This window comes from Aulonocara stuartgranti, assembly GCF_965226115.1.
Source record: "Aulonocara stuartgranti genome assembly, chromosome: 4".
Lineage (NCBI taxonomy): Eukaryota > Metazoa > Chordata > Actinopteri > Cichliformes > Cichlidae > Aulonocara > Aulonocara stuartgranti.
Genome location: NC_138942.1, coordinates 25,656,747 through 25,679,903, shown reverse-complemented (window position 1 = coordinate 25,679,903; position 23,157 = coordinate 25,656,747). Strand labels below are relative to the sequence as shown.

The 23,157-nt window shown below is 41.8% G+C and overlaps 1 protein-coding gene across 2 annotated transcripts; it reads left to right on the top strand.

The window, feature by feature from the left end:
- The first annotated feature begins 422 nt into the window (after positions 1-422).
- On the top strand, positions 423-19,695 carry top3a (DNA topoisomerase III alpha). 2 transcript variants are annotated; one of them, XM_082531823.1, is made up of 19 exons: positions 423-512; positions 2,656-2,715; positions 2,805-2,878; positions 2,970-3,045; positions 3,202-3,310; positions 3,427-3,570; positions 3,672-3,842; positions 3,941-4,041; positions 5,377-5,451; positions 5,576-5,658; positions 5,953-6,163; positions 6,306-6,491; positions 6,645-6,774; positions 7,434-7,547; positions 7,641-7,806; positions 7,936-8,082; positions 8,711-8,833; positions 14,684-15,432; positions 18,722-19,695. In XM_082531823.1, exons 2-19 carry the CDS (start codon positions 2,665-2,667, stop codon positions 18,883-18,885), a joined length of 2,874 nt encoding a protein of 957 aa, XP_082387949.1. In that variant the 5' UTR covers positions 423-512; positions 2,656-2,664; the 3' UTR covers positions 18,886-19,695. The 2 variants fall into 2 exon arrangements, with proteins under 2 accessions (XP_082387949.1, XP_082387948.1); XM_082531822.1 differs by lacking the exon at positions 423-512 and adding an exon at positions 643-1,559.
- The last annotated feature ends 3,462 nt before the right edge of the window (positions 19,696-23,157 follow it).

The following is a 23,157-nucleotide window of genomic DNA, read 5'->3' as shown; positions in this document are numbered from 1 at the left end:
CACACAGTCCATAAAGCACCTCGCCAGGTGATGCTGATTAAGCGACTTGAAAGGGGTCCAAGAAAATCAATCTGTTTTATATAAGTCATAAAGCGGGGGGACACAGGTGTCCCTAAAGGCATCTGTGCCCCTGCATAGTTTAGTCCACAGAAGAGGATCGCTTATTTTAAAAAAGAAAGAAAGAAAGCAGCTGACTCACAGAAACACAAATCAGCGTCTGTGTTAACAAAAGCAATTATCCAGCGCCAATCACAGCGTGCTAGGAGGCATCAGGCCATCCCTGCTGTGCAAGAAGGAGAAAAAAGGATAAAGCTGCTTTAGCGGAGAGCTTGTTCTTTCCTCCTCTTCAAGTCTTCACGTCTGCCCTGTATCACGGTAATTTCTGAGTCCGTGGCTCAAACACCGGGGCCGCAGAAACGCCGCTTACAGCTTGAAGCGCTGCACTGAATTCCCACAGTCGGACACGGACGCCATGTTTACTCAGCTGCTTGCCGCCCGGTCACGTGATCAACGTAAGGAAGGAAATCCACCCTGAAACCGAAAGTCAATTCAGTTTATTTTATTTTATTTGAATTCGTCAATATAGAGGTTTAAAGCACTCCACGAGTATAAATACATATTAGGAAATAAGATCTGGGGTTTTTTTCCAAAATTATTATAGAGCCTTAAAAGCTACTAATTAATTATCAATTTTACATTTTAGAGATTTAAAAAAAAAAACAATGTAATATATTCTAGAAAGTAAAACCCAATGATCAAACTCCAAATTACCAATAGTAAGTTATTCTGGCATGTAAAAAATGGGTGTATTTATAGTGTATTTTATTTTTTTAACAACCGAGTAACATTGCGTTAGCGTTATTCTATAAAAAACTAATTATAAAACATATGCTACACATCTAGACAAAAGTAAAATTGAGTGGACGTATTGTAATATTCTTTCTAAGCCTGTTTTAAGGTTTTCATTTGAGGTTTTGCGTCAGGATATTTGCGACAGTGTTCCGACCTTGATGACGGCAGTTTTGACAGGCAGGCGCGGATTTTGTAAACAGAAGTAAGAGTGTTCCTGTGTCTAAGGTCCTCTTCATTTTTTTTTTATTGCTAATTGTTGGTAATTTTCGTGTGGCAGGCATATATTTCCTCTTTGTTCGCTGTTTTATTTGTGGGAAGTGAAGTTAGTCAAGCTTTAGTTGCCTTTTTTGCTCTTTGTTGAAGTTCCTGGGAGCTGATAATATGTAGCTCCCCGCATCAGCTAGCATGCTAACAAAATGGGACGAGAACAGCGCTGAAGCTGTCCGTTGAGCCGGCTGCTTCACGTGAGAGCGGGTATGCTAGTAGCGTGTCTCCTCAGGAGATCTGTGCTTTTATCGGGACTACGGCGGCCGGGAGTCCAGCGGAGGTATTTCTGTGCGGCGCAGAGTGTCCTCCAGGACACATTGCAGCAGGAGGCAGACATGATCCGAAGCCGGGGGCAGATCCGTCGGGTCCTCTGCGTGGCCGAGAAAAATGATGCTGCTAAGGGGATCTCTGAAATTATGTCCAGCGGCAGGGCCAGGAGGGTCAGTCACATCCCCTCTCACACACTCACCTCAGACAGACAAATCTACCAGGCTAATGTGTCAACTCTATCAGTTCCAAAATGTGTAGCACTGGTAAAAAGTCTTGAGCCACCTATCATTTCTTTATATTTTGCTAAGTAAACATACACAAACATACATGGAAATACAGTATATAAGGCATTTTTTATTCTGTTCTCTCTCAGGATGATCCCACACTGCTTCAATAATGTTGAGGTCTGGGCTCTTGGGAGGCCAATCCATGACTGATGTTCCATTGTGTGTGTGTGTTTTTTTTTCTATCCAGGAACGCTTTTACTGCATTAGCAGTGTGTTTGGGAATATTGTCATGCTGAAAATGAAGCTGTTGCCAATTGGACATTTTCAGAGATAGTACAGTTAGAGTGGATCAAATCTAATCCATCCAATTCTGTATTTATAATTTCCCTAACATTACTGACTGAAATGAAATCCCAAACCATGGCACCGTGTCTTACAGATAGCTGTAGACAGGCTGATTTCCTCTGTACATGCTGAAGAGATTTGAGTAAGAAGTTTCAAGTTTGGGTTTGTTTACTTCCTTAAGAATGGCTTTATGACAGGCACCTTTCTACAACCCTGGGATATGTTATTGTTGTGAGTAACAACTGTGATATATCAGGGTTTCTCCTGGCTAAAAACAGGCCTTTGGGAGGATGAACACTCACAGAAGCACAACTGGTCCCACATATAGCTGGACCAGCAGTGAGATTGTGTTACTTGTTTCTGTGAATTTGTCTGTTATTTTTGGTCATTTGATAAACAAAGATGTATTTTAAACTCGAGTAAATTAAACTCCATTTAAATAATATGTGCAGGGAAAAAGTACATATATATATATATATATATATATATATATATATATATATACACACACAATAACAAGATCTCTGACAGACACATTTGTATTGTGTAGCTTACATAAATATGGTGAGCAAAATAAGAAACGCCTGTACAGTTTGACTTGTCAACCATACCGATTTCTCCATCTATACATCTGACAATACAACAACAAATCTTTGGTTGCTCCAGCACTCATTGTCTTGTTTTTTTATTTTAGAGGGAAGGAATGTCGAAGTTTAATAAAATCTATGAGTATGAATATCATCTCTTTGGGCAAGTAAGGAAAATTTCATACATTTACCTAAATGTCTGTTCTTTGGCATTTCGCTTTGTGTCTGATTTTTGTCCCTGTGCTTCCTTCACCAGAATGTGACTGTCTCAATGACATCAGTATCAGGGCATTTACTGGGTCTGGAGTTTAAAGCTCCATTTCAGAAATGGTAAGTTTAAAAATTTTGTTTTTTGGGGGTATAAAGCATCAAACACGCTAACAGAAAAAGCTTATTGTTTTTTATCCTTTTCTCTCCAAAGGCACAGCTGCAATCCGGTGCTGCTGTTTGATGCAGAAGTAGAGAAATATTGTCCGGATAATATGTTACAGATTAAGGTAGGCTCATTAACTGTCCTCCTAATAATAGGAAACATCTACTGAAATAAATGATTATTTTGTATTTCAGTTCAAAGTTTACTGTTTATTAAGTCAACTGCTATAACATTCTTCCTCTCCTCACTTTCCTTTTCTCTGTCCTTTTTTCTTACATAGCGAACGCTAGAGAAGGAGGTGAGGCTGTGCCAGGCCTTGGTCATCTGGACTGATTGTGATAGAGAGGGAGAAAACATTGGCTTCGAAATCATAGATGTTTGCAAAGCAGGTATAGCAGAAGTCTGGATGTTTTTGTTGACTGTGTAAGGCCTCAGAAGTTCAGGCTTCATGTGAAAAACCTGCTGCTAAAAACATCTCCTCTGTCTGCATTTTGTTTTCTTTCAGTGAAGCCAAATTTACAAGTCTTTCGGGCAAAGTTTTCTGAGATCACGCCCAACTCAATCCGAAGAGCCTGTGAGACTCTAACAGAGCCTGATGCTAACGTCAGCGATGCAGTTGATGTCCGCCAGGAGCTGGACTTGCGTATAGGTAAGACAGCACTCGCTCTTAAGCACATGGAAGGCTTTGTGGGGATAATGGATTGGGTCAAAGGTCAGTGATTCAACAAATGTCTGATGCATCCTTCATAGGTGCATCTTTTACTCGATTCCAGACACTTCGCCTGCAGAAGATCTTCCCAGAGTCCCTGGCCAATCAGCTGATCTCATACGGCAGCTGTCAGTTTCCCACTCTGGGTTTTGTGGTGGAGCGCTTCAAAGCCATCCAGGCATTCATACCCGAGACTTTCTATAAGATCAAAGGTTTGTCCGTGCACACACCCCAATACTCAGCAGAAATTCAGTGATTTGGGTTTTAAAAGGATATTCACCTCTCTCCTTCGTGTCTCTCTTTGCCTCAGTGATCCACGAGGTGGAGGAGGATTGTGTGGAGTTTAACTGGAAACGAAACCGCCTCTTCAATCACACAGCTTGTCTAGTGCTCTACCAGATCTGCATGGAGGTATGTGCCTGCATTTTTTTATGTTGAATATCCTACACTTTGTTCCTTCAGTGATTAAAAACTCATGAGCTGTTCGTGAAATAGTCACGACCTCTGATCTGTTGCTTTTATGGGTTTGTTTTAGTTGTTATTCTATGTGAGACTGTAGCTGCTGTGATTTTTCTGTGTGTTTATACAGCCATGAGTGTTTTGTGTTGTTATATTTTGGTTTGGGGTTTTTTTTGCTTATTGATGAGAGAACAAAGTTGTCATCTGGCTCTATGACTCTCATCGAGACACGTGTATTGTTTACTGTCGAGCCCAGTAATTAACACTTCATTCTCACTGTTGCCCACAGAGAGAAATGTGAGAATCGGAAGAAAAACTTAAGTCAGAGAGACTCAGCAATGTTTGTCTCTGTGCGCTGGGTTTAGTCTGCAGTTCTTTAGAGTATTGGAGGATAACAAGTCAAACTGTAGATGTGATGAACTTATTCTAGTGGGGCAATGAGAGCCTAATTCTGGTTAGAGAAGGCCAGCAAGGAAGTTCCTGCATTATACCTTAAAAGTGCACACTATCTTTTTATAGTAACATGGTGAGACGGCTCACATGTAGTTCCAAAACCAAAGAGTTCAGCATTCAGTTGTGTGGTCCATTTATGGCTCCACTAAGCTTTCTTTTATTTTCTTTTTTTAAATTTGTTCCCCCGTGTTGGCAGAGAAAAACTGTTAATAGACTTTAAAATGTGTCCTGAGGAGACAAACAGAAGTTCACATTTCCTGTTTGCATTCACAGCTTTTCACCAAAACAGACTACAGGTGCTGAAACAATTTCCTTCCTCACTTAACATTTGTGTTCCTTTTTCTGCTTTCAATTTGAAAATCTGTATTATTTACACCTCACACTCAAGATTGAGATGGTCTTTGATTAGGTAGGCATCTCACATTATCAAGCACTACAGGTCCTGTTACTACTAAATTAAACTATCCATTGTGGGGGGTCATTGTCGCCATTCAAGAAGCTTTTCAATGCACAAAAACCCCACACCACTTGGGCCAGAATAGCTGGTGTTTATTTCAGCTGTTGCAAACAGATAAGTAACATCAATAATATTTTTGAGGATGCTAAATCTAACCAACAGCAGAAAGTAAAAGAGTGAAAAGTACAATCCAAGGTTAGTATCCACCTTGAAAGGCACCATGGACATGTACCAACTGTGTGTGAGGTTAGCGCATCTCTATGCTTCTCCTGCTGCTGTTAGGACACCACAGTAAGTTTCAAGTGTTTTCAACCTGCACAAATAAAATGATATAAAAGCCGCGTGTGAAAAGAGAATATCACTTCATTCATTTCCAGGATCCCATAGCAACAGTCACCTCAGTAACCAGCAAACCTAAGAGTAAATGGAGGCCACTGCCTTTGGACACTGTGGTAAGAATAAAAAGCCAAACAGCTGCACATAAATGTAAAACACACAGCAACTTTAAAAAAAAAAGATTTTGTCCTGCTGCTTTGGCCCACTGCAAATAGTCTTCTTCATTTGTCTGGCCTACAGGAACTGGAGAAACTGGCTTCACGGAAGCTCAGAATAAGTGCCAAAGAGACCATGAAAATTGCAGAAAAGCTCTATACTCAGGGGTGAGTGTGTGAATCTTTTAGTCGAAAGCATTTTATGTGATGTAAAAACTGCTTTCCAGAGAATAAACTAATGTCTCGATGTCTGAACTTATTTCACTCTTAAGCCTGATGTGTGAGAGTGTCTGTGGGTTCAATGAAACATACAAGTCCATTTAGATGTTTTCTTAGTTTTATACACAAAGAACGTCCACTCTGGAGGTTCGGCAATCAGTGATTTTACATTTCCAGAGCGTTCCTACATCGTGAATCATGCGTCCTTTTCTTTGTTCTTTTTTTTTTTCTTCTTCTGCTCAGGTTCATCAGCTATCCCCGCACAGAGACCAACATTTTTCCAGCAAACTTGGCTCTTACCCCACTGGTGGAGCAGCAGGCTCACAGCCCGGTGTGGGGGGCATTCGCCCAGCGAGTGCTTGACCAGCCGGGGGGACCCAACCCAAGACAGGGCAAGAACTCTGACCAAGCCCACCCTCCCATACATCCCACCAAGTTCACTAACACACTGCAGGTAGCTTGGTGTGATCAATAACAGGGATTATTTATTTTTTTTTCATTTCTATTGTTTCAATTTTATGAACAGAAAACAACCACAGAATCTGAGAAGATAATTACAATAAACACTGCTTGTTGTCTCTTTGTGTTCTTCCCAGGGCAATGAAGGACGTGTGTATGAGTTCATTGTTCGCCATTTCTTAGCTTGTGTATCCCAGGATGCTTTGGGACAGGAGACTGTGGTTGATATAGATATCGCTCAGGAGAAGTTCTCCGTCTCGGGACTCATGATCATTGCAAGGAACTACCTGGATGTTTACCCCTATGACAGGTGGAGCACAAAGGTACAGTGTGGGTGTTTAGACTGACCAAACTTTACCAGTTTTGCTCTAAACCCACTTAACCAGCTCTAATAGTGACTGAAACATTCTTGGCATTCATTACACATCTCTACGTTATTGCTTTTTGTGGACAACATATTCAAATGTGCTCTACAGGTGATTCCAGTGTATGAACAAGGCTCTCAGTTCCAGCCCTCTGCTATTGAGATGGTGGATGGACAGACGAGTCCTCCGCAGCTGCTCACTGAAGCCGACCTCATATCGCTGATGGAGAAGCACGGCATTGGTATATAATTGACGCACAAAGTCAGAAATTCTGTTTTTTTGTGGGTTGTTAGGTTTGTTTGTTTGTTAGTTAGTTTTGTGTATTTGTCGACTTGTCACTAGTCCATAAATACTTTAAATGATGAATATATGTAATGTGTGGTTTTTCACAGGATGAGAGATTTAAAGACCCAGTACATAAAGTGTCAGTTTAAAATATTATATTTACAAGACCAGCTCACTGTCATGTGATTTAATGGAAGAAATGTTTCATTATAAAATATGTTGTTAGTTTTTGATCATTTAGTGAATTAAATATCATAGTTTAAATTAAATATTACCTTTAAAGTGTGATCTCTATAAAGAGATTCATGATTATATTGACTCAGGTCAATAGTATTCGGCAAATGAGGGAATATTACATTTTACCCCCACTTTGTTGAATTGGGGCCTCGGACAATTAAGGCAAAAGAAAGTCCAACTTGGTCCAACCCAACTAACAAGTTGTACCTAATAAAGTGTCTAGTGAGTGTATGTGGATATTTTTTGTGTGTTGATCTGGTTTAATAAAAGCAGCTCCACCTACTAACACGTGCTTCTCTCAGTATAGACCTTCTTTGCTCCGTACTCACAGTTTGGTGTCTAATGTGAGTGTTACTATGCTAACTGTTCACATTACAGGTACAGATGCAACCCACGCTGATCACATTGAGACTATAAAGAGTCGCATGTATGTGGGCTTGACAGCTGACCAGAGGTTTACGCCTGGAGAGCTGGGCATGGGGCTGGTGGAGGGTATGTGCACGCACGCTCGCACTCAATGTAAAGCTCGGTCACTCAGTTAAGCTGCGTACATATCAATGTGTGCGTGTTTGTGTGTGCGTGCAGGTTATAACTCCATGGGCTATGAGATGTCAAAACCGAACCTGCGTGCTGAATTGGAAGCAGACCTCAAGCTGGTGTCAGAAGGCCGAAAGGACAAACAGAGCGTGCTGCAGCATCACATCCAGAAATACAAGACCGTCTTCATTGAGTCTGTCAGGAAAGCGAAGAAGTTAGTTGCATTTACCTTGTAGTTTACACGTGTGTATGTCTGCATCCTCAATATTAAAACTAGTGCGTAACCTTTCCTGCTATCGCTGCATCCTGCTGGTAAGAAGTCGTATGTCTGCTGTTCCCTCAGGTTAGATGAAGCGCTGTCTCCCTATCTCGGTGCAGCTCACGAGATCCCTGAAGCAGAGCAGCAGGACATGGAGATCCCGCTGCCGGTGAGGAAGTGCCCTAACTGTGGTCGGGACATGGTGCTGAAGAAGAAGAGAGAGGGAAACAGGTGAGACGATGGAAACAACGGAAGCTGTAAAAAAGAAGGATGCGTTCTTCCAACCTTCCTCAGCAGGCAGTAGAGATGTATTTGTTAAAAATACACCGATTGGGCAAAAAAAGAAACTCACACCTTCTAATATTTTGGTCCTTACCTTTGGTAAAAGCACACATGCGCTGTGGCATCTCCCAGTGTGGGAAAGTTGGACTGTTATATAAAGTCTTCTCAACACATCCCAAAGATTCTCACTGGGGTTAAAGTCTGGACTCCGTGGTGTGTGAAAATGGTGTGTCATTCTCCCTGAGCTGAACTATCACAGTTTGAGCCTGATGAGTTCTGGCATTGCCATCTTTAATGTGCCACCAAGGGGCATACTAATGGAAAAAGATTGAACTTGACCAGCTCAAGGAACCTCAGATCCTAACACTGCCACCACAGTCCTGTGTGGTAGGAACTTCATGTGATTCTCTTTTTACCTGACGCACCCATCACATCTTACTTTTATTTTTTTAGTTACATTTATTAATTTTGATTATTTTTGGGGGGGGGGAGGTTTCTACCATCGTAGCGGACATAAACGCTTTTTGCACCCTCGCTGCACTCTGACCTCTCAGCTGCTCTCTGTCTCCTCCTGCAGTAAATACCTGTCGTGTGTGGGCTTCCCAGCCTGTAAAACAGCAGTGTGGTTTCCCGACGTGGTGCTCGAGGTCAGCAGAGATGAAAGCACATGTCCTACCTGTCAGCCACACCCCATTCATATGTGAGTATTGATTTGTATTAATCTGGACAGTATTAAAGCCTCATAGGAGTGCTTGATAAGTTACCAAACTGAAATGTCCTAAATAAAGTAAGGCTAGCTTACTGGGATCAAGGGTTGAGTAATGCTGTGACAATGCTGATCTGTCTCTTCCTCAAAGACTCAAGTTTGTAATTTGCTTTGTAGTACAAAAAGATTATTTGTATTTTCCCTTTAAAAAAATAAAATAAATAAAATAAAATGTCCAAAAGTTGATTCTTGGGCGATCGTGGCTCAAGAATTGGGAGTTCACCTTGTAATCGGAAGGTTGCCGGTTAGAGCCCCGGCTTGGACAGTCCCAGTCGTTGTGTCCTTGGGCAAGACACTTCACCCGTTGCCTACTGGTGGTGGTCAGAGGGCCCGGTGGCGCCAGTGTTCGGCAGCCTCGCCTCTCTCAGTGCACCCCAGGGGGGCTGTGGCTACAATGTAGCTTGCCATCACCAGTGTGTGAATGGGTGGATGACTGAAAATGTAAAGCGCCCTTAGCCCATAGGGACTAGTAAAGCGCTATACAAATACAGGCCATTTACCATTCTGTTAATCTGGACGTAGCGTTTTCAGTGGGAGAAACGTTTCGTCACTCATCCAAGTGACTTCTTCAGTCTCAGCTGACTGCAGGTTTCCCCAATCTTATCAACAGTACATTCGCATAATGACTGAAGCTAGCACCACTGAAGGAACAATAGGTCAGTTCCTTCATCATAATTATGCAAATTCTCATGACCATTGATCAACAACCACTGATCAAAGCTCACTGATCAAAGACCACTGATCAATGGCTGTGAGTACCGTTCACAGAGAGTTGGGGAATGGCTGCAATCACAGCATTGTAAGATGGTGAAAGATGTACCCTTAGGTCCCCTCCTTGATTCAAAGATGTTCTTTCCCTTTTCACGTAAACGGCCTCCTTGACTCCGCGCTCAAACCAGCGTTCCTCCCTGTCCAAGATGTGAACATCCTCATCACTGAAAGAGTCCACTGGCCTGCAGGTGTAAATAGACTGCAGAGTCCTGGCCTGACGAGGTAGCTCTTCTGTGTTGTGCCATATGCTTCGCCAGAGGTTTCCCTGATGTATAAATCCTGGCAATCCTCCTGGCACTTAACAGCGTACACTATGCGTTTTGGGGGGTTTAAAAGCCACAGAGACACAGTTTAGAATGGATTCTGAATAAATGAATACATTTTTAAACATCCATTTTCTTTCTTCTGTATTTTCCTGTATTTATTTTGATATTTTCATCAGTTTTTGCATATGGTTTTTATTGAGCCATATTATTTGACTGTGTCATTAACACTCCAGCTGAAGAATAATTACACCTTAAATACAGACTCACAGAGCTGTAAGCGTGGCTGAAGAGTCTTCACACACATGTCCTCGTTGTTCACTGTGTCCTTCTGGCTCTGTGTGTTTCATTAGGCTCATTTAAACTGTGCACAGTAGATTTGTAGTGCTACTCAGTTTTTATGCAAATGTCCTCTGATGCAATGTGAGTGACAAATAGGTAAGAAGCATTCGTATTTACGACTGTCCTGCACTAAAGGAGTTGGGATTGTGTGTGTGTGTGTGTGTGTGTGTGTGTGTGTGTGAAGAAGAGCGGAAGGTACCCTAAGCAGTAATAAGTACGTTGGAAAAACAGCTGACAGACTGGTTTTTGTGTTGTTTTTTTTCTTCTCCTGTTTTTTTGACAGCCTACTAATGTTGACAGTCACAGCTTTAACATGAAGTGCTCTTTTTGTTTCACTTCCTGCTTGTCACATGAACCCAGGAGAAATATATTAGTTTACTAATTATATTTCTGAAGTCCTCAGCACTGAAGACACATCCCCAAAAATAGATAACCAGCAAATGTCAAGTTTGGTACTGTTAGAATAAGAGTGGACTTTAACTGCAGCAGTCTTGTCCTGCATGATTACTGATTACTTATTGTACTGAGATACATCTATCTCAGCCTAACTGACCACTGTTATGTATCAAAGTTCAAATGCTGATTTAAAGAGCAGCGACCTTCCCTGCAACGGTCACACAATACAGTACAACGCAGAAAAAATCTGAATATGTACAGAACAAAAACATGTAGACTCTTAATAACATATAACATGTAAAGTATGTACTCTGGCCTCAGATTTCCAAAAGACTCTTACAGTTACGAAACTGTTTTAGGATTCGGTAAACGTCCCCTAGCGTCACGCAGAAAAGAGTCTCAACCTAAATCATCTCCCTAAATCATGCCTGCTGATTTAGACTTTTGTCAGGGTCTGTGCTACAGGGGGCCACATAACCTATTCACACTTGCACTTATGCTGGTGCATTATGTGTTAATTACCCTGTGTTAGTGACCTGCTGTTATAGTCGATAGAAATGCAGGGGCTTTTTTCTTTCCTGTCCCCCCCACCTCTCTTTGTTTTGGTCAGTTTTGTTTTTTTGTCAGGGACAAAATTTTTCACTTCTGTTTTTCCACTTCTTTGTACATTTCCTCACGTCCATTCTTTTAGGAATTTACTGACATGTGTGAGTCATTATATATCTATTATTGGCATTATTAGCATCAATATAAGTACAATGGTTGTTATTCTCTCACTGATAAATTCAAAAACTGCTGCAACAAAGGGTAGCTGGAAATGTACAGGAGGAACTGTTACTGAACAGACCAGTCAGTGCAGATGCACGCTGTGTCACCACGACGTGTTGTTGCATTTCTAGGGAGGTACACATCAGGCATACGGTTAAAGTGTAGATTTTCAGAGAGGTTTGCGTGTATGACGTAGCTATGGTGTAGATTTCCCAGTAACACGCTATCTTCCAGCTTAACAGTGGAAATACCAAAGAACAATATGCTGTAAAGTATTTGCACTGATGTTCTGTTGTTTTCTCTTTGCTGCACTACTCAGATCCTCCTGAGCTGCTCTCGAGCTATATAAAAATGTTTTACAATTCCAGCCTCATGACTTAGACTTACAAGCTAACTGGACACCAGAGGCCCGGTGTGAGAAACGCTCCACTATTTAATAAAAATCAAGTTTGAAGAGGAACTAAATCAGTTAACCAGACTTTAAGCAGTTTTTGCTCAGGAGAGTCTGTAGAGTCTGCTAATCAGCAGGTCGGTGCTCAACCCCCAGCTCCTCCAGTCCACATGCGGAAGTGTGCTTGGACAAGATAATGAACTCCAAAGTGCATTGAACAAACCTTGTGTGACTAGGTGAATGAGGCTTCTAGGAAAAGGTGCTTTGAGTGCTCAGATAATATAGAAAAGCACCGTATAAGTACCAGTCTGTAAGCAGACTGTACTACAGGTAGATGTATCTCAGCTCAGTTAGTGACATGTGGCCTTTGCAGACTTTGACAGTTAGATGAATTGTTCTGCATGTGCTGACTTACACAATGAAATAGTTTGAACATATTTTAGAAGTCAAAACTACTCAACTGATAGAAGGTGATCAGTTTTAATCACAAAGACGTATTCAACCAGTAACTGGTCAAACTCTGGACACTCGGTCATTTGCAGAAATGTGCAGAAACATTTGCAATGCTTCACGTCTCTCTGTTAGAGTGCTCACACGCTGTGCTCAGTGATGCTTTTTAATCAGCAACTGCTTCATGGCTTTCCTGTTGTCTTTAACTCATTTAAATTGCTCCATATAATCCAGCTCTGAGGTCTCCATCAGACCTGGACGATCATTTCGGTTTCGGTTTCTCACTGAAATTAACACGTTCTCGAATCATGCAGGAGCAGTCCAGCTTTCTGCATGTGTTTGAGTGTTGTGTTTTTGGTAACTGGCACCTGTAACTGGTGTTGAATGTTCTTTCATCACAGGCATAAGGCACAGTAACACGATTAAGCCAGAGCCCTTATGTTCACGTGTTGTTTTGCTAACTATATTTCAGAACGCATGATTTTTGAAGGTGCTTTGTACTTGACTGATTTAGGGAGGGATGTCTAAGTTATGAGTGCTTTTGTAAAAGATTCGTCCTCTCAGCACAACAGAGACTTAACTCACACATTAACTGAAAAAAAACATGTATTTATTTATTTTTTCAGTGGTCACGTCAGTGCTAAACTCCCTCCGTGCCTTATGCTACCCTCTCAGGCAAACAAACAGCGACGGCCCTGACGCTCTCGAGAAATTTCTCCAAATCTTGTTTACACAAGTAGGCGTTAACCCTACGAGCACGTGGCTCAGCTCAGTCCAAATATAGGGCACGCTCACTCGCAGTGAGCCAAAGTGCTCCACACCAGCATCTGTTACCATGGCAACCAATCTGGTGGCGAGCTCAAAGTTGAGCTCCAGCCCTCTCTCCAGAACAATGTCAGCGATGTAGTTTTTTGTTTTTTTTTAAATCAGATATCACTGTGCAGCTTGTTGGATAACTTCATATGCTGATAAATGCAGATGTGCGCAGGAGTAGACTGTTGCTTGGTGCTACCGCCTCACTTGTTGCCACGGCAACTTGCCCTGTTTTACCAACTTTTCTTATGTACAGATTTTTGAAAAAGCCACTTTATGGTGGACTGTTTGTCCTCAGTGCTTCACAGAGTTTTCTATGAGAATATATATTTTATTACATTTCAGTCATAAGTCATGGTGTATACTCCTGAGTTACTGGTAATTTCAGTTACCTACAGCCACTAAAATTGACAGAGGGTGACAGAAAATGTCACTGCATGGAATTAAACTTCTATATGATATGCCTTTGGTTCACTGATAAATCGTCTCTGTGGATCAAATTTAATTACGCCAGTGAAGCACATATTAATCAAATGTCCATGCAGAAGCGCAAAAGTGACTCACACGTCGTTACCACTGAGCCAATTATATCATGTTGGAAACCCTGTACCTTAAGACATCCAGATGTGTGTGGGGGTTTTAAGCGTTTCCTTCTAATGTCTTTTAGTCACAGCCGAGCACAGAACAACAGAATGAACCTCATTGTCAGTGGAAATATTTAAGTAATTAGGATTCATCTTCTAGAGTTTATTCATATCTCTACATACTTTATGCCAAACAATGATGATCGTCATTCTGCATCAAAGGGGTGGATTAGCAAGCTGATAGATCCATTCATGGGGCCATGCTGGAGTGTCAAATACATGTTGGTATTGGCACAAATATTGACCAATAATAATTAATAGAAAACATTTTTTTAGAAAAAAGTGCAGAAAGCAAAGCTTGGGTTTTTTGTTTTTTAGAAATTTGTCATCATTGATGTCTTAGCTTCATGGTGTTTCTGCAGCACATGTGCAGATCCACAAGAGTGTGGTGAACTGGAGCCTGTCAGCGACAGAGCGAGAGGCAGGGTCACGAGTCAGTCGGACTATCTGAAGAAAACTCACACAGGTGCAGGGAGAAGATCCCAATCCAGAAAGGTCCCAACCAGTCAGCGCCACCAGCCTTCTGCCCTCCTCTGCCGTAATATAACTATTTATGTCAAGAATGTGTTTAAGAATCTTTTCTGCAATAACGTTATGCAGGAGGATTTTTTTTAACAGTGAACTGTGAAATCTTAATACTCCACACCACAGCCATCACATACCCACTTGACTTTTGTGGGTGGAAACAGTCGGCCTGCTGAACAAATAGTATAATAATTGAAATTACCTGAGGTATTTGATTCTGATTGTGTTGATTGTACTAAAATTGCCCACTCTGAATGAGTCAAGCAAGCTAAGAGGACTGAGCTTACCCGTAGCTTACTTGACTCATTTAGAGTGACTTACTCTCTTTGGATGTTAAATAAGTGATGGATTGCCACACAGCACAGCTCATTTATTAGATGTGCATACTGAGGTTGCCTCCTGTGTGTCCTCCCTTCTTCAGGTTGAAGTTCAAGTTCCGCAGGGGTAGCCTTCCTCCCATGATGCCTCTGGAGTTTGTCGGCTGCATCGGTGGCTGTGACGAGATCCTCCGAGAAGTGCTGGACCTGAAATATCTCAGACCAGGGGGAGGTGGTGGTGGTGCAGGAGTTGGAGGAGGGGGTGGAAGAGGAGATGACCCTCATCCTCCACCTCCAAGGCCACCCAGACCTGATCCGTCCAGAACCCGAATCTCTAATCCTCGCCATTCTCTCCCGCCTGTGCCCTCCTGGACCCCACAGCCGACATCTCCACCAGGTGGCCGCAGTATGAGTATAAACGCCAGCAGTGACGCGATCGTGTGCAACTGTGGTCAGGATGCACTCCTCCTGACTGTGCGCAAAGACGGCCCTAATCAAGGCCGGCAGTTTTACAAGTGCAACGCCGGGAGCTGCAACTTCTTTCTTTGGGCAGATCAACCAAGTCAGCAGGGGGCGCCACAGAATCGAGGGCTGCCACCGCCAGCACCGGGGACTTCCCAGCCTCCTAGGCCATCTCTGGGATTCAGAAACACATCTGAAGGAAGCAGAGGGCAGGAAGCGGGTGCACCAGGACATTTGGAACAGGTGATGTGCAACTGCAACGAGGCAGCCGTGACGCGAACGGTGCAGAAGGACGGTCCAAACAAGGGTCGCATGTTCCACACCTGTGGGAAGCCAAGAGAGCAGCAGTGTGGCTTCTTTCAGTGGGCTGATGAGAACGTACCTCCACCAGGTGGGGCTCTCACACACAAATCCTCCTCTGAGCTCCTAATCATAATCCAATGTCAGACCACATACCTCCAACAGGGCTGAAAATTCCCTCTACACATGCACGAGCTGTGTCACTGTTATCTCTTACTTCAATTCAATATGCATTTGTGAAGATATGATGCACATTACACACAAAACAGTGAAGAATGCTTCCTAAAATTCCTGGATCCATACACAGTGACTCATAGTCATCAGTCACTTACACATGAGTTAGGCCCCGCCTCTGATAAAAATGCAAATCTTTCCACAACCTTTTGAGTCATTCATTTAACAAACAGGCAGACAGAAAAAACAAACAGTCTGAACCAATCACGTAACTTCTTTGGCTCAGGTAGTGAAAAGGAAAAGTATGTAATTAGTTAGATTACTTTGTTAAATGGGCATAAAATTAATTCTCATCTTTATTTCCTTTAACAAGTATGGACAAACACATTCCTGGCAGGACAAATAGTTGAACAAGTGTTTCTAGCAGCTGCTTGATTTTCAGGGAAATCTCGTCACAAACTTCCTAACAGAACTGCTTTATTGTTACAACGTATGGAGTCACCAGCTCTATTGAGGTCATTGCTATTGAGCCTGGGCTTTGACGTGGATGCGCTGCGGATATACTGCCTTTGTATTGGCTTCACCTGAAACACATATTATGCGTAGGAACGAGTGAGTCACAAGGACAACATGAGGATGAGCTCATTTTCAGATTGTGTTTTGCCTTCACTGTGAACCTTTATCAACAAGTTGGTCTCATATGGATAGCATCTACAAACTACACGTATCTTTTTTCCAAAACATAAATACAGCCTAAAAATAGAAAACTAGTTTGACTTATGTTTTGGAAGCTGATCTTCGCAGCGCATAGACACTGATCTTATACTGGTGTACCCACTTTCACTGGGTTAAGTCACATGGTTGACATTGGCAGATGTTTGTAAACAACAAATTCAAAATGTTTCTAATATGACCATATTACGAGACAAATGTTAGAGCCTGACTGATTTATCTGCAGGCTGATATTAACTATGCACTATTATGTCGTTCTTGACAATTATAACAGTCAATAAATGTAAATTAAAGAAATAAAGACGAGGCAGGAGAAGCACCCTTCAGCCACGTTATTAGTGTTGACGTTGCACAGTTTGTCGACCACGTGCACTTTGCAAATCCACTTGCAGTTTCTTAAACTGCTTGTTATCTTAGGTACCTCAACAGTGTATTGAATAACTACACATAACAAATGTCAGGGATCTCTCTTTGTGTTTGGTGTGGCTAAAAAGTAATATCAGCCAAAATATCAGATGATTAAGTAACCAAAATATCGGTATCGATATTAAAAATCCTATATTGATCGGGCTCTAATACTTGTAAATAAATACAGAAGTGTTTTTTTAATAACCTTGGCTCTGTAGATGCCCACATGAACCAATTAAAGCTTTATCTGTAATAACTGAAGCAGTGTGGTTTGATTAAGCATAGTCACCCTTCAAAACACACAGGAAGCACACAGCCCCACTCCCCCCCATCATCCTGACTGACACCCCCATCACCTCTGTGGACTCATTCCGCTTCCTGGGTACCACCATCACCCAGGACCTGAAGTGGGAGCCCACCATCACCTCCGTCATCAAGAAAGCCCAGCAGAGGATGTACTTCCTGAGGCAGCTGAAGAAATTCAACCTGCCAACACGGACGATGATGCAATTCTACACCGCAATCATCGAGTCCATCCTCACCTCCTCCATCACCGTGTGGTACGCTGGAGCCACTGTCAGGGACAAACAGAGACTGCAGCGTGTTGTGCGCTCTGCTGAGAAGGTGATTGGCTGCAGACTCCCATCTCTGCAGGACCTGTACACCTCCAGGACACTGCGGCGTGCAGCCCGGATCTCAGCTGACCCTTCCCACCCTGGACACAGTCTGTTTGACCTGCTCCCCTCAGGCAGGAGGCTCCGGTCCATTCGCACCAGAACCTCTCGCCACAAGAACAGTTTCTTCCCCTCTGCTGTTGGACACATGAACAATAACCACATGACTGTCCCCGCCACTCACACATGACCCTACGCTGTGTCACTGCATCATTTCATGTCTGGCACTGATCACCACCTGCACTCATGTATATATCCTTCTACGTAGCACTCTTAAATTCTTATTCTCATGTATATATCTAATGTATATCTCATGCACATATCTTTCTTTCTACATAGCACTTTAATTCTTATTGTTTGCACTGAAGCACCGCAGCAAATTCCTAATGTTGTAAACCTCAACATCTGGCAATAAACCCATTCTGATTCTGATTCTGATTCTGATTCTGATTATTATCAGGTCCAAATTTCTTTATTCATACTGCAGCGAGAGTTCACATGTGATAAGAAAGTAACACACAGCGAAACATTATCAACAACAAATCATAAAACTGATGCAAGAAGTGATAATGTATACTAATAAAGTATGGACCAATAAAGTATTGACCAGGATACTTAGGGAAATCCAGTCGGTGTTCTTTATTGTTACACGCCATCAAAACTTGGCATGAAGACTTTTAGTTTACCAGCTGAAATTTTTTAATCTTCATCTTAATCTTAATTATCTGGTCTTATCTGTCTAGGATAAAAAGGATGGGCATAGTTTTCAGGTCTCAGATTGAACCCAGAGTCAAAGTGCATTCATTAAACCTGTAGTGCTTCTACTGGCCAGCAGGGACTGACTCATTCGGTGGCAGAAGGAAGTCTGAGTACAGAAGTAGATGGAAAAACTGCCAAACTGCTCACTTGATCTACAAAATTTCCTGGATGCGCTCTGTCACATTCCAGTGACTACGTCCACCTTTTATATTCTTCGTGGACATATTCAGGTTTTCAGACCAAGCAATACAAGACTTTCTAATAGATTCTCTGAAAAGATGAGTCATCTCAGTAAAAGCAAGCGTACTTGACATTATAAATGTATTATAGACAGGCATTTGCAGTGTATGCTATTGAGTTTTAGTGGACCTTGACTGCAGTGATTTGGCTGTAAAATTCTACGAAAGTTCTACAAAGCACATTATGTTTGTTTAAGAAAAAAAAGGATATTATGCTCACCATTTGATGGTAAAAAAGAAAGTACTGTCACAACTCACGAACACAGAGACCTTGAGGCATCAACATGACATGTACCTGCAGTCCCAACATGCTGAAAAAAATTCTTTGGTACTTTCTATGCTATAACTGGTAACTTTGACTCTTTTAACTCTGATCTCTGTTTCCCCGTGTCAGGTGGTTTTGGTGGTGGATTTTATAGTGATGGAGACGGCGGGAGGAAGGGAAGGAAGATGATGGGAGGTCCGAGTGCTAACAGACCCCCTGCTGCTAAGAAACCTCGCACCTGTGGCATCTGCCACATGCCAGGACACACCCGAGTCACCTGTCCTCAGCGATGACCGCTGTCTGTGACTGAAGCCACCCCATAATTGGGCAGAGTTAATGAAGTCTGTGACTTCAGTTTTAAATTTTAAACAACTTGGACTATACATAGAGTGGGGCATCTGCAAAGCAACTGGGTCAACAGGATAAGTGTGTGCAAAACAGAAAGTGTTCCACCCACATGTGTTGGCCAAACCAATACCAAAAGTGCCCAACAGCAGCATAAACTGCAGCTTTTCTTTTTGTTTTCACTCAGCACCGATGCCTCAGCTGTACTCAGATCAGTTCCAGATGAGCGACTCTTCTGTGGGGCTTGGGAGGACAAATAAGGTCAAGCTAATATTGAAGTGTAAAACAAACCAATCAGAACTGTACACGATCCATGTATGCTGGAGAGCACACATAAAATAAACTCTGAGACAAACGCTGAAGTGCTGAACTAGTTTTATTACTCGCGTTTGTAACCACAGCAACCTGAAAGCGCTTAGCAAGTTATTGAAAATTTGCTCACATGGCCTTGGATCAACCGATCCTCCACTCCACTGTCTTTTTCTGCTTTTTACAATCTCGAAATCCTAACTAAAATCCTGTATATTTCTGACTCAGGAGCAACGCCATCTCTGACAAATGAACTTCATTTTAAAAGACGGCGTGCATGCCGGTCAAGACTAATCGGCCAAATGTATTGATATCTGAATATTTTCATGTATCGATTTATGGAGGTGGAAGAAAAAGGCGGGGGAAAAAAATTGTTTTTACACTGCAAAGGTTGGACTGGTCATCTGATGTTCGCACTGATAAAAGTTAATAAACTCATTTTAACATTTTATAGTACATTGAATCTCTGCAGTCATGACAGAGGGAACTTTTGGTTTCGCTTGGAGTGTTCGGGGTTTTCCATTAGCTTTAGCTTTTGCTTTTATTTTGAGTCTGTTGTTTGCTTCTCTTTGTTCATTTACTTTTGGTTTTGAGTCTTAAACTTTCAGTCGGCCCTACTTTGGAAACGAAACAAAATTTATGACTAAGCAGAGCATGCATGAATGAAAACAGACTTGCTCTGGCCTGAAATACTCCGATGCATAAGTAAAGTAGGAATAGAGTCAACCAAATCTAAAAAAAGTTCCCCACAACATCTCTCAGTATGTAACTTTCATATCCAATAACACTTATGAAGCCATGCAAAATCTTTCCTTCATGAAGACTTTTACAGGTACATTAAAGGATCTCATAATTGTAATGAATGTGCTTTTTTTTTTTTTTTTTTTTTTTTTTTACCCCCAATAATTTTGAGCCCGTGAAAGTGCACCTTTAATTTAATGCAGTCACATTCAGTTTGTACCAAGCACATTTTTCATTAATGATTATATAAATGACTACGTCTTTGCTTTTATATATTTCTGTTGCACTTGCTTCATGTTTGTGAGTTTTTTGTGTATTAATAAAATAAAATATAGTCTTTCTGTGTTAAAAAATAATTGTAACACAGAGGGAGTGCGAGCATATTTCATACAGTTATTTTTGATAATATAGCCATACTAAGGCCTGTAGCTCAGACTGTATGTTGCGTAATAGTCTGAAGGTAAGATTTGCATGACTTCTTTCAAATCACTCCGTGATTTTTCACGGGATGAACCGTAGTGTGCAAAAACACTCGAGTACACAGACGTAGTCAAAATTTCTCTGCAACTTTGCAATCTTTCCACCACAAGGCCTGACTACAGAAACGCACACCCATAGGCCTATTTAAAACCAAATGCTGAGCGTAAACAAGTTCTTTCTCCTAAAGTTGTGCAGTTTTGTGTTCCAGGGAAAAGTCTGACCGGTTCCGTCTTCCCATAAATGCCTTTTGCCTTTGTTCCCTTGAAATGCACCCCCTGCGGGTGTAGGACAGGAGAAATAAACCCGTGGATTCCCGGTACTGGGCTGTAAGTTACACTAATGTTTTTCGCTGGTCGTATTCCAGTGAAGCAGCCCTGATTTTACTGGCACGTTTGGTGACTCATATGTGAGTCATAACATGTGGGTGGGAGCGAGCGCTGTGATCCGTCCTGCCGTGTTGTGTTTGCCGCTCCATCCCGACTCCCAAATCCGCTACAGTAGTATCCGGGCAGATAACGAGTCATGTGACCGCCGTATCTCTTCTCTGAATTGCAGGAATGACCTCCTACTTACGGGAAAAGAGGCGCATTTATCCCGTATTTCAGACTGATAGGTGTACTCTTCCCTATAGGACCATAAAGAACAGGCGGTCAGATCACCAGAGCTTTATGGACTTTACCGGAACTAAAACACCACAGCGCTCTGTGCAAACTCACTGCTGGTTATTAAAGCGCCCGTGTGGAAATACTCACTGCACAAAATCAGATTAAAAGGGCACTCTGCCACTTTTACAAGTTCTTCTGCTCAAAAAACTCTGACAGAATAGCTTCAGTGAGGTCATCATTATATCATCAGGGGCATCTTGGCGTAGATTTAAATTTTTAAATTGTGTGTGCAGCTAAAAATTGAAAGTTTTTAAGGCACAGCCACTGACCAGGGAAGGAAGTAATAATTAAAACACTGAGTCATGGTAAAGATATTAATCTAATCACAATCTAGCTTTCATGCTCCCAGTCAATATAAACTGGGGTGACTGACTTTGGTTCTTATAATGATGGTGATCATGCAGTAGTTCTTAAATCAAAGGATGAGGATGTATATTCTCTGCTGTTTGGACCAGTAAATGATCTTTGTTTTAAGTAAACAGTGAGTACGGAATTAATTCTAAATGTTAAAACGTGCTAATATTTCTGTCACTCTTCATGTAACCATATAATCTGATAACCTTTCAGTTCTTAACAGTTTATTAATGCTTAATAAGGTCACTGTAAATTACTGCATTTCATACTCCTGCAAACTTCTCATAACCACTGTTCACAATCTCATCAGGTTGTTACAATATGTTACAGCTACTTTTTAAAATGCTTTCCATTGATGTTGTGTTAAATAAGTAAAGTGTGGCCAATTTCAGACGGGTTTTTTTATTATCTTTCAGGCACTCAAAACCTAAACACATTCCAGCATAACAGTGCTGTTATTTGTGAGTCTTCACTAAAATAACATGACAACAAAACTTTAAAATAATCGTCTTTTATCATCACAACAAGTCACAGATTACTTGTTTAGTCTGCCTGACTCTGCTCAGATCAGCAGGTTGTTCTTTGTAGCTTTAGGTCCAAACACGTGGTGAACACAATCCAACACTCATAACACGGTGAAAGGTGTGTCTCTCATCTCGCCGTTATGTTTTCATTCTGCATTTTTAGCCGTTACAAATGCCGATACTGACATATCAGCAAATATCGTCTATAAATCAGCCCCGCCCAAATGCTGGATTAGCCCCGCCCTAAATGAGCAATAGAAACAAGCTGCAATAGGATGATTTCACATGTTTACAAGTTCTGGATCATTTCAAGCTTCTCTTGACTGAAAAATACACTTGACATTTTTAAATTGTCTGTTGTTAGTATGTTGTGCGTGTAAGGTAACAACATTCACATCTGTCCTGTGTTTTCACAGCAGTTTGTTGCTTCATATCTCGGAGGCTACATTTAAACATGCACACAACAGTGTCATTGGATTAACATGTTTATATAATCTCAAAACTGGGAGGTCAAAGGTCGACAAGTTCAGCTCATTCTTCATCCTTGAAGTGTTTGTCAACTCCTCCTGCTGTGTCATCATCATCATCATCATCATCCAGCTTTTCAGTTGTTGCCGTGGAAACAGTTGCCATGGCACCCAATGCGTAAGTGATGCAAGTGCTCCAGGTGCAGAGAGAGCGTGGACCACAGGCCGTGTGGATGAATTGTGTTTGTGTGGAGTTACAAAGAGGTTTTTTTTTCTTTTCTGTAAACTGATCCACACCAACCTCAATGAAAGACAGTAGGAATTTGGCTCTGGGCCCTTTTTCCACAATACTTGTGCCACCTTTATGAGCTGTTCTCACCTGGGGGCTGGGTGAATAGATGCTCAGGTATAAAGTTTGAAAAGTGCGTGAGATCACACTGTTAAACAACATCTTTTTTTTCTTTTTCCTTGATCGCATGAGCAGTTATTATTTAATCGCTGAGACCTTCATCTTAGTTATAGTCAGCTGTATTTCCAGCTCTCCTCTCTGCAGAGAGGTTGCTTAGCATTCAGGATGTAAAATTAAGACTTTCTGTCAGTGTTTAGCTCTTTCGTTCCATATTTGGATCAAACGTGGTTGAAGGGGTGGACGTTTCCACGGGAGAGGGAGAGAGAGAAGG